Source organism: Numenius arquata, chromosome 2 (genome assembly GCF_964106895.1).
Source record: "Numenius arquata chromosome 2, bNumArq3.hap1.1, whole genome shotgun sequence".
Taxonomy (NCBI): Eukaryota; Metazoa; Chordata; class Aves; order Charadriiformes; family Scolopacidae; genus Numenius; species Numenius arquata.
In genome coordinates, this window is record NC_133577.1 from 82,791,669 (window position 1) to 82,803,848 (window position 12,180).

General features: G+C 39.5%; 1 protein-coding gene across 1 annotated transcript in view; it reads left to right on the plus strand.

The window, feature by feature from the left end:
- Positions 1-11,753, plus strand: part of TMCC3 (transmembrane and coiled-coil domain family 3) — a 45,944-nt gene extending 34,191 nt beyond the window's left edge. The window contains exons 2-4 of the mRNA XM_074168085.1: positions 5,043-5,941; positions 7,454-7,589; positions 10,173-11,753. Coding sequence (XP_074024186.1) covers positions 5,043-5,941; positions 7,454-7,589; positions 10,173-10,475 — 1,338 coding nt within the window. The 3' untranslated portion in view covers positions 10,476-11,753. The remainder of the gene's footprint in view (positions 1-5,042; positions 5,942-7,453; positions 7,590-10,172) is intronic.
- The last annotated feature ends 427 nt before the right edge of the window (positions 11,754-12,180 follow it).

The following is a 12,180-nucleotide window of genomic DNA, read 5'->3' on the forward strand; positions in this document are numbered from 1 at the left end:
TCCCACTTAAACCAGAATTGCAAGCACATTTACGTCTTTCTTGAGGTGCCTGTGCTTATAGTCTCAACTGTCTGAGGCCTTGCCTAGGTTGCTCGGTATAACAACTGAATTTTTACAATGACCAGACCATGTTGGCATAATGGGGAAAAGTTTCAGAAGTATCCAAAGCTCTACAGGCTATTCTGCCTCTGTACGATGCCTTACTCATGAAATGGCCTTGAAGCTCCCTAGCCTTTGAATATTGAAGTGCAGGTACCTGCCAAAGGGTATCTGGGATTATCTTTGACTACCACCTGGAATAAACCCCTGATGTGTGTATTAGTGAGATGCCTTACAGCTTTAGTGTTAGTCTTTTTGATAGGTGATGGAGGAACTGTTGTTGATAAAAGAACAACCTTTTGTGTTATTGGAAGTGGCCTCAGACAAATCATTTACCCTGGATCTCTGATTTCCTTGGTAAAAAGTAGAAGCAGGGTTTGCTCTCTCCCTCCATTCCTATATACTCAAGAGTCATTATTGGTATGATCTTCTCAGTGTAGGTACTTCTAGGTATTACTATTAAGTCTTTAGAAAAGTATGAGCAGAATGTGTTTTGCTGTAACATACTGTACAGTAATTTTGGGGGCTGATTTTATATAGCTTAAAACCTTTTATGATGATTAAGCACTGTTTTAAACCTTCCATGAAGGACTCTTCTCTTGTGGGTTTTAGAAGGAGCAATGAATTTGAACAAGATAGTAAAACTCTCTCTCCAAACACATTTCTGCTTTGGAATATACTGAAAAAGTGACAAAACCTCCTCTGCATGCCTTTTTACCCATTGGAATCCCTGTGCTTCTGGTAGATATATATTTCTTGACAAAAAGAGAATTACTCCTGATTATTTTTGTTGCTATTTCTAAACCATAAAAGCTTTAGAGCTGTCTTAATCCTATTGTGTATGTTTCTTATGGGATTCTTTTTCTAAGCACTAATCAATTGCCCCTCTAAAAGTCTTGCAAGATAGACTTAAATTGTGATCATAAGATTTTGTTTCGCTTGCACAGCTATGACTGGTGATGGTAATGAGGCTGTTTGGGAAAAGAAAAAAAAACAACCAACTTTAAAGTGAGCCTATTGTAGATCACTGTGTCTTCGTGTGTTGCTTCTGTTAGTGAGACAATGCAAAGATGCGTAATTTATGGAGCTTGGTGCGTATGTGCAGTCAGTGATTATGTCCTGCAAATGCTTTTTCTCTGTGCTTCTTTCAGCCAGTTCTTAAAATATTATAAAAGAAATTTATGAAATAAACAGCACAATTCGGTTTGCCACCTAAATATAGGTGGCTGAGCTCTCATTTGTCAGTGCAGAGCTATTGACACAGTCAGTGGAACAGAGGAAGTGATTTATCTGAGCAGCCGTGAGATGAGTGCTTGAGGATGGGATGCATTAGGGTGGGCTGCATACTCTCTATGATCTATTCACTACAGATTTCTTCCTCCCAGACCTTTGGGGAAGAAATAACCTTCTAGTCTGCTTTGTATTTTGCAAGCAGAGGATATAATGGCCAATCTACACAGGCTGCTAAGCATGATGTTCTCAACCACTCAGGAGTTCCTGTCCATATGGAACCCCTTTCCAACGGTCTTACCAGTGGTATTTGGGCACGTGGGTCCTTTTGTGCTCTGAGCTCATTGTTAGCATGGCCTGCAAATCTGAGCTTTGGGTCGGTTTCGAAGACTGTAAGTGAGAAAACATGGATAATTGCGATGCCAGTAAAATCCTTAATCCTTGCTTCTGTGTTTGTGTTTTCAAAGCACTATTGTGCTCTGAGTGCTTCTGTAGGAATTGCAGGTCGCCTTTTACCCAGCCCTCCAGTTACCATTTAAGATGGTAACTGGATGGTAACCTGCCAATTCATGAGTGATGAAGGATTCCTAGCAGTGCGCTTGTGTTCATTGCACAGAGCGGTTATTCTGTTACCCCTTTTGAAGCTCTGGACTTTGGCTTGGGACAGGCTGCATGAAGAGCTTGGCTCCTTGGAAAAAAGGGAGTTGAGGCAGAAGAAAGTCGCTTCACCTCTGAGAGGTACCTATCTTAGTCACCTCTGGTGTCTGGCTCTGATGCAGGCAAGGAGCCTGAATTGCTGCAGTCCTAAATCACTGTTCTTAAAAGCTAGAGCAGCACAAAGATTACCATTAGTTCTCAACTGGGTTGTAGCAGAGTGTATGTGTGAACTGCTCCATAAAATGAAAGGGTCTCTTTAAGCCCCAGTTAAAAAGACATCTCAAGATGAGACTGTTGCAGGAAGGAGGCTTTAGGATAGGACTTGATAGGATTTGAAGTTGTACCTCTGGTGTAACATTAGTGTTGAGCTATAAAGCAATCACAAATGGATCTTTGCCAAACTGTTCTACCTCGTCAAGATAGAAGATGGGTGACAGGCCACTTTTCATTGTCTGCTTGCTTCTGATTTAAAACAAAAACCACAACAACAACAAAAAAGAACAAACAAACCCCAAAACTCTCTCCTGCAAACCCACACAAAACCAACAAACCAAAAAGAAAAAAAAAACCACCAACCAACAGCACAAAACCCCCCAAAACCCCACTCCACCAACAAAAGGGTGTATTACATCAGGAGAAGATTTCAAGGGCACATATTGCTTGACCCAGCCTTGCATCATGATGGCAAGAGGAGAACTGCCATTTTGGCAAAATACAATCAGATAGAGGAATGTCTTGGATATGACTCTTCCGTACCCTTTGTGAGCTCTCAATCCAGTGGGCAAAAAACCTACTCATAGTAGCGTTTTGGGAATTTAGACACAGTTCTTTTCTAAACTTCACTGAATTTAAACTGACCCTATGATTAGTTTTACTCATTTCAGAAGTAGTTTTGCCACATGCTAATTCATTTCCTACAGCTCCAAAAGCAATGCAACTTCCAGCAGATATATTCCCTGGACACTATTGTTCTTTTTATCTCCATTGATGTTGTGACCTTGAAGTTCCAGGAAGGTGGGAGGGCATGGTGATGATAGACCCTGCTGACCGCTAGAGACTCCAGTGAGGGAGAGGACATAAGGGAGAAGGGGTTCTGGTTTGGGCTTGTATCCAATTATTACAATATATTTTTAGACTATTTTGTAGTAAGGAAGTAAACACTTAATGCTGTATAAAGGTTAGAGGTAGACCCACCCATTCTTGGAAGTATGTACAGCTTGTCCTGAGTGACATCAGTGAGGGATCTGTCTTGCAGATATGCAAGATATTGCAGATATGCGATTCCGTGATTTATTACAGTATAATTTTGTGCCAAAGGTTATTCAAAAATGTCTTAGGTTGTTTCAGGAAACTGTTGTTTATACTGAGCTTTTTTTCCTCTTTACTGAATTTGTCCAGACCCAGTAACTGCATTTAAAGAAATATTTGCAATATGGGGTACAGATCTAGTATCTAAGCTTTTCAGCTATTTGCCTTGATTGTTTTTCTTTGCTGTATGAGTCTTTGGAAAGATACAAGTATCCCATGTCAAACAATTTTTGTCTGTATTAAACGCATATTTTAGCTACCACAACAGTATTATGAGTGTTATCACTTTAAAAAGTGATATGTAAAAGCCGGTTTTTTTCTATTAGTTATATTTTAAAAACTTGTTCAATTATAAAAAACAAAATCAATAAAAATGGAAGTTAGTTTTGACACTTGTGATTTTTGTCACTCTTTAAATTGGATATGACCCTGAATATAGAATGCCATCCATGTGTGTCATGTGCAAATGCTAAAATGAGATCTCATCAATAAAGTGGATTTTCTGTGAAGCATGTATGAGCAATAACATTAAATAATATACAATTTTTACATATTTATAAAAATTACTTACACCTCTTTTTAATAATTAAGCATATGGTTTGATATCGATTATTTTTAATGAACTGGTAAAGCGCAGAACTATTAGGCCACAGCACTGATTTAATTCTTGGAATAGAGTACAAGACTTAAAGGTCACGAATATTCTCCAGAAGAAATTGTCAACTCTAGAGCCCTTCAGTTTGCTTTTTTCAAGTGTCCATTTTTCTTAGAGGCTGGTGAGTGTGAACTTTTATGTTACGTAGTTTGCACCATGAGCAGTGCAGTAGCAAAAGAAAAAGGAAAAAAAAAAAAAAAAAAAAGTAATATAAGGATAAGAATATAAAGTAGGAGTGGAGATGATCTTGTCTCTGAAATGGTCAGATACAGATCCAATTTTATGGCTGTATTACGCCCTCTGTGTTTGTAACCCATCATGATAGACAAAGGGTGAGAATAGTTCTCCTGATCAATATGTGCATGATGCATATAATAAACGCAGCAGGACACCATGTCTGGTTCCTGAGCCTGTATTTTAAGGGGAATACAGGAATTCTGGAGAGAATTTCCAAGAGGGCCACCAAAACTCTGGAAGGATGAGAAAACAGTTCTTACAACAATGCTTAATGATATTTTTATGTTTTTAATGAAGGAGAAGATTGAATGGTGATGACTGGACATGTATGTGCACATAGATCTTGCTGCAAGGTGTTAATTATTATAGACAATAATAAATACTGTAATTGGAAATCAAACTTTTAACATAGGATGTCAGGCATTTTGAAGTAAAGAGCAGTTAAAGCATTTCACAGATGCATTTTTAAAAGATACTTTAATATAGCTTCTGCCTTGTCTCTGCAATTGTCTTGCCTGAGCAATTGTATTAGTTCCTTCTGGTCTTAAAGCTCTGAAAACCTGTTATGGCTAGGGTGTTTGTTAAGCAGTCTCTACAGATACGATGTTGTGGTAGCTTTAATGAAATGTACATTCTTTGTCCCAGAGGCTAGCACAAGATGATGCTATTCTGGTTAGGTCATTCTTGTTTCATGCCTCCCCTGTGGCTTTGACTTCATATGAGGAAATTGCTCTTGTCCTACTGTAAGCTACTTTATATTGTGTACTTGTTATAATCAACGTGCAGAAAAGGAAACTGAAAGTTGGATTTAAAAGAGTAAATTTGAAATTTCATTTATTCTTTTCTCTCTCCTCAGGTGGAAAGACATGATATGAATACTCTGAGTTTACCACTTAACATTCGCCGTGGAGGCTCTGACACCAACCTGAACTTTGACGTACCAGATGGGGTCCTAGAGTTTCACAAAGTCAAACTCAGTGCAGATAGCTTGAAACAGAAAATCCTCAAGGTTACGGAACAAATCAAAGTTGAACAAACAGCTCGAGATGGAAACGTGGCTGAATATTTGAAACTGGTAAACAGTGCAGACAAGCAACAGGCTGGGCGCATTAAGCAAGTCTTTGAGAAGAAGAACCAGAAATCTGCCCACTCCATTGCCCAGCTGCAGAAGAAATTGGAACAGTATCACAAAAAGCTCAAGGATATTGAACAAAATGGCTCTTCCAAAAGTACTAAGGATACTTCCAAAGATAACTTGAAAGATATTCAGCATGGAAAGTCTCGTACCTCTGGGCATGGAACAGAGAGCAGCAAGTCGGGGGTGCCGGGTGTGTCCTTGACACCGCCTGTCTTTGTTTTCAGCAAGTCTAGAGAGTTTGCAAACCTGATCCGAAACAAATTTGGTAGTGCAGACAACATTGCTCATCTCAAAAATACCTTGGATGAATTTCGGCCAGAATCGAGTTCTAGAACGTATGGGGGCAGTGCCACCATTGTTGCCAAACCAAAATATGTTAGTGATGATGAGTGCTCCAGCGGGACCTCTGGCTCAGCAGATAGCAATGGGAATACTTCCTTTGGTCCTGCTGTGGCAGGTACTCTGGATAGCCAAGGAAAACTTTCCATGATTTTGGAAGAACTAAGGGAAATCAAGGAGACACAGTCCCAATTAGCTGATGACATTGAGAATTTAAAAGCACAATTTAAAAGAGACTATGGCTTTATTTCTCAGATGTTACAAGAGGAAAGATATAGGTATTATTTTTTTAACTGTTCTCTTGAAATGACTTTTGAATGGGTATAGAAGCTATTTGGAAAGTGTAAACGTGGGTATGTGCTTGTGTGTGTGATATTTCAGAAGCAAGAGGAAAAAATAATTCCAATCAATATCTGTTATTAAAATGTGCTACTCATTCAAATAACTGAAAATACATGTAGAACACTACGATTTCCTATCAAATGATGTGGTAGCTCTTTGCCTTTTGTTGAAGGTGTGTCAGAAAATCTTGCTTCTGACATCTAACTGGCATATTGTATTACTGCCATTGTAATACTGCCAATAGGAGATGCCAATTGTTTTGTAACTGGTGGAAGAATTCCCATCTATTGTGACTTGAAAATGCTAATCAGCCTATGGTGTAGCAGAGCTGATATACAGCTGATAAATACACCCTTTAGTCCTGAGTACCTTGTCCAAATACTTCTGAGACACGTTGCTATCTCATGGATGCAATGACACTTTGTACCCTGGGGTAACGCACCACTGTGAAATGTAATTTTAAGTGCCGTAGCACAACTTCCTGTTGCATTTGTTACTTGGCAATTAATTCCTTTATCATCCTTCATTTATCACTGTGGGAAGTGAGATGTGTTCTACAGAGGGCTTGCACCTGCTGTACCGATAGCCCATTTGTCACATTGCTTGTTAAAGTGTTGATTCTTGAAGTCTTTACTACGCTAATGGGCAAAAACTCAGTATGAATTGCAATATTTAATGTTTCCCTTGTTTACACTTCTTGAAATACAAGGGAAGGCTGGATATAAGGTGGTAACATGGGGGAGGAAAGAACAGAGCAAATGGCCTACTGTGCTCAGGACTTGGTTTCAGGAGAAGGCAGAACAGCCTTTTCTGACTGCTAACTGCCATTAAGATCTCAAACCTCCTGCCACCATTTCCACAGCTGGATAATTTTGCCTCTATCATTTTTGTGCCAACTGCAGTGTTTGCCAGTTTGTGTGTTAAATCAAGTAATAAACTCACCAAAAAAAAAAATTATTTTCCTGGTGGTTTAGTTGAAATGGTTTACTGTGCACAGACATGCCAGAACAGGCTGTACATGAATGGCAGGACCTTGCAGTTCTGTTGGAAAGGGGATCCAGGGAACATATTTTTCCTTTCACTATTGGCGAGCTGTTAACTGGCTCAGGCTTACTTATGAAACCATATCTTCTTGTCTAAATGAAAAGTGAGAAAAGGAAAAATGTGAGTTGGATACCCTTAGCCACTGTTTATAGTTCATATAATTTGCCAATGATGTACAAATATTTGCTCTTTGACACCCACTGCCAGCAAGGGAACACTCAAAAAGGCTTTCAGTTTGCTGAATAAATGCTTATGGAGGGTTTCCAAAGTTTTTACTGATTTCTTTATGTGCTCTGTAATGCCAGTCAGAGGAATCCATAGTACACTGAGAAGTTACCTTTTAAAACGTGTAATTGTTTTCATGATCTAGCATGCACTAAATTTAGACCTTTTTTCCCAATAAGATATGAAAGATTGGAAGACCAGTTAAATGACCTCACTGATCTTCATCAACATGAGACAGCAAACTTGAAACAAGAGCTGGCCAGCATAGAGGAGAAAGTGGCGTATCAAGCATATGAGCGATCACGAGACGTTCAGGTACTTTTTTTTCCTTCTCATAAACTTCTAAGACTTTGTAGAAATCTCGTACTGTACAATAGTTGCATCTTTCTACAGCTTTGTATATAAGGAATCTGGGGAAAGATTTAAGCCTGTGTTTTGTCTGGTTTAAGATGAAAACCCGGCACGTCTAAATCTTAGTTGTTTCAAGGGATTTGGAATTTTTATGTGCTGGAATTGATGATATAGCCCAGGCAGGCTTGTGGATCAAGAATGGCCTGTTTTAATTTCTTGCACCAGAGGAGGCAGGGATTTAGTCTCCTTGTATTGTGTAAAATGCCACTTTTGACAATGTCCTAACACGAACCTCTTGCTCAGAGGTTTTACTTTCAACGATATGTAGACATATCACTGGCAAGGTTTATTATAAATTGAGTTTAAGGTAAAAAGTTAGAAAGCTAATTGATAAATAAACTTGTAGATTTGCCAATTATAATTTAACAATTTTAATCCATGGTTCCAACGGCCCGTATAATTAAAGCTGTAGGGTGTGTTCACCTCAGTGATCAGTTGTAGTCATGTCTGGCTTCAATCAAAAGCCAATAATAATTTCTACAAGTCCATCCTGACAGCATGTAGTTACATACTTGAATAGTTATATACAACATAATATAATTTTATTAATGCACAATATTTCTACCCAAAGTCTAAGCATTTCTGAACACAGAGAGCGCAGGCAGCGGGATGATCACCCTGTTCCCTGGTTGATGTGAGAGTTGGGAACACCCTGGGAACAGAGTGGGAAAGAGATAGTGCTGAATCTAAGCATATCATAAGTTCCTGTATAGGTTTAAAGAAGAGAGGTGTCTCATGCAGGACTCCTTTCTGTGAAGGCATCTTGAGGATGTAAAAATGGAATGAGACCCGAGTTCTCCAGCGGAAGGGCTGTGAAATGTTCACTGACTCATTAGCAGAACCCTGGAGGGGTGTCAGAGACTTTTAAAACTAATTGAAGCGCTACGTTGCTACAGCCTTGTTTCTTCTCTCTCTGTACATTTGGGTCTTAGGGGGTTTGGCAAATAAGCTAAAATAGAGTAAAAGCCTGTAAGTTGTGGATATTTTAAGTAACAGCCTACCTTCAGAGCACTCTGTCCCTAAGGGATGGGCAGAGCGTTTTTAAAACACTTGCTCAGCCTCTCAATGCAGAACTGCCGGTATTGGACTTTTACAGCTGGACTTTCTCCAAAGCAGCACAAGATGATTTGAGAATAATTTATGGTCAGAGTGGAAGAAAGACCAGGAAGGCTCTTTAGTGTGTAGTGGAGAGCATGCATGAACCTTAAGGGACTTTATGCCACCCGTTAAGAACTGTCTTGCTAACTCCTAGAACAGTGAAAGGAAGAAGCCTTTTGTCAGGTACTGTCCCATGTGCTTTGTGTGGACTTGAGTGCCTGGCTGGTCACATGGTAAGCCAGTTCAACTTGCCAAAACAAGGGAGGAGTGAGCCAGCCAAAGAAAGCTAATAACTCTGTGTGCAGTGGTCCTGTTTGTTTTTTTGTTTTTATGTGGAGGATTGGGTTGAATCAGCTTACTGTGGGATCAGGTGAACACCCCTGCCAGTGCAAGGAAAATGTTTGGAGTTTGAGAGTGGGGAAGAAAGTCAGGAAACTGGAGCATAATTTTCCCTTTTAACACAGTGGTAAAATGTTATGTCAAGTTGATCAATCTCATTAGTTATAGCCTTGCACTATGTTACATTGTGGTGCCCAAGTTGCAGCTCCAGCAAAAAGTGGCATTTTGGCAAGTAAGTGAAGCAGTAGGAAATTTTTCCATGTTTCACTTTGAGAGGCCTCAAGTATAGGGTTAGTGACTTGGGAACCATTTTACTCAAAGGCCATTTTTAGTCTACCCTCAAGCAGAAGCGCAAGGTCTGCTTTCTGTAGAACAAAATGTGAAGTGGAATATATCATGTGAGAGAGAATCCCATAAAAGCATCACCACAGATTTCTCCAGTGCACGCTGCCCGCTTGGGGTATGGATTAATGAGCCTTCATTAATTCATTCACACTGACAGGGGGAGAAGACAACCTCTTACTGAGGACTCAATCTCAGCACTGTAGTGGCTTTGAGTAAAAAAGGTAATGTAGACCGAAGACATGGTGTAAACCACATGCTCCATGTTGCAAAGTAGATTTAATTATTATGGCAGCAAGCGTGTACTACCCCAATGTTTTCTACCGTGTATACAAAGAAACTTACTTTGATGCTGTTTTAATGCTGTGAAAGTTGCCATGGCAACAGCTTTCCCAGTTCTTTATCTCATCAGTATATGCAGGAAACATTATCTGTCATGACCATTAGAGTTGTTATATTTTTTTTTCTCAAGCATGAAAAATGTAAAAACTGCATTTTGGACAGTGTTGTCAGAATTGATTATGCCTGAGCAAACAGTGATACGCACATGCAGATGTATCTGTGCATTTGTGAGTTGGTGGTTCATTCAAGTTTTAGGAGTCTATAATAAATTACACTTCTATCTAGCTGATGGATGGCTCTACAGCTAAAATGGGAAAAGTGGTGTATGGAAATAGAATTGCCCTAATTCTTGTTTTCTGTCTTCAGGAAGCCTTGGAATCATGCCAGACCCGGGTTTCAAAGCTGGAGCTCCATCAGCAAGAACAGCAAGCGCAGCAGTCGGAAACGGTTAATGCCAAAGTGCTCCTGGGGAAATGTATAAATGTTATCCTGGCCTTCATGACTGTCATCTTAGTGTGTGTTTCTACTATTGCAAAGTTCATTGCTCCTATGATGAAGAGCCGTTTTCATATCATCTGCACTTTTTTCGCAGTGACACTGCTGGCAATATTTTGTAAAAACTGGGATCATATCATTTGTGCCATAGAAAGGATGATTATACCAAGATGAAGCTGCTGGTCTGCCTGCTTTCTTTTTCAGTTTTTTTTTCCTTTGCCTCCCTGTTTAAGTGCTGTGTGTACAGATTATTTTTTGTCAGTTTAAACATGCGGACTGGATGGAGAAGGCTACAAAGACTCTTGGACTTTAAGGTGTAAATACATAAATGCATATTTGTTGGCAGTCACTTGCCTGTTCAAGCCGATTGTGTCTAATTGGCTGTGTCTGTGATGAACTGCTCGCTTATGTTGGTCTTCTGCCTTAATCCAACGTGTTTTCCACTTTACAGACCCACACCCGCAAAAGGTGGTATGATGCTCTGGGACAGATCCAAGCAACTGCAAGTGTTGGGTGTGCTTTTTTTTACGAGACTGGAGTGCAAAGAGTGTGATCGGGAGGGAGTGCACCATAATGTGTATCAGCCCTGTTAGACTAATAAGTTAATTTTCTCTCTGAATCTAACTAGAATGATAAGCCAAATTATACGGTCATATGTATTAATAGTTCTTGATTCTAAATTAATGAATATCTGTATTTGGGGTTTCTAGTTTTCAGGACCAGGAAAATGTGATTCATCTCCTAGTAACCTTTTACACAGAGGGTTTATTGTTTGTAAATTAGACCAGTGATGACTGTTGACCACAGTTAGTGGTTGTTCTGTCCTGGCACTGTTCCTTATCACACTTGGGAAACACACAAATGTGGCCTAAGGCTTCCAAAGCTGAACTGAACTGAATGACAAGATCTCAGTGCCACTTTGTAAAGGAGTAAAGAAGCAAGTAACTGGCGGGTAAGTTGTCATGCAGACCAGAGCACTCCCTTGCCTCAAGCCCTGCAACCTGCAAGGGGAAAGGAGTACACAGCAAGGCAACGTTTAGGTTAGCCTTTGTGAGCACTGAATTGTTGGGGTACTCTAACTGAATGCAGAGCAGATAGGTGCTGGGACTCTGGGTATAGTGGATTTCTTTCTTGTGTCAAGTTAAGTAATGTGGAAGAAACATGAGGGAACAGCTTCTTTGGGGAGCAGGGAGTTAAACTACTGTAAATATACAATCACTGTGCAGACTCTCTTGACAAACATTCCTGAAAATAATGTATTAGCATACAGTACCACTACTAGGACACAGGGTTGGGTTTGTTTTCTTACTGGAATTTATTTTGCTTGATTTAAAAACTGCAAAAAAATTTCCCTGAAATCTGCTTGGCTTTCAGCCATGATGTAAAACAAGATCTCTAATAAAAACAAAATAAAACAAACCACCACAACCAGAATTATTCTCTGCTCTCTGTTAAATGAAAAGAGAGTGTCTCCAGTTATTTGATGTTCAGTATTACTTACTTTGAAAACAATTTTCACGACAGATTTTCTTTTCGGTTGCTGTATTTGCTATGCTGGTTTTATGGGGTAGGGGGCGGGGAGGGGTTACTGGATGCTTGTGATTTCAATCAAGTGCAATAGTTGGTGTAGAAATTCAGAAAACTTTATTCTGAGGAAAGGGAGGGGGCACGAGGGGGCAGGGGAAGAACTTTGACATTTTACCATAATTGGATGAACAATGAATACAGTTACTTTTTGTGGCTTCAGGGACTGAAGGAAAGACAAAATTAACTGCATAAATAATGATATGACTCAGCATTTAGAAAATTCAATTAAAACACTTTAAAAGTCATTAAAGAATTCTTTACATGTGCTACACCTTTGAACAGAGAAATCAGG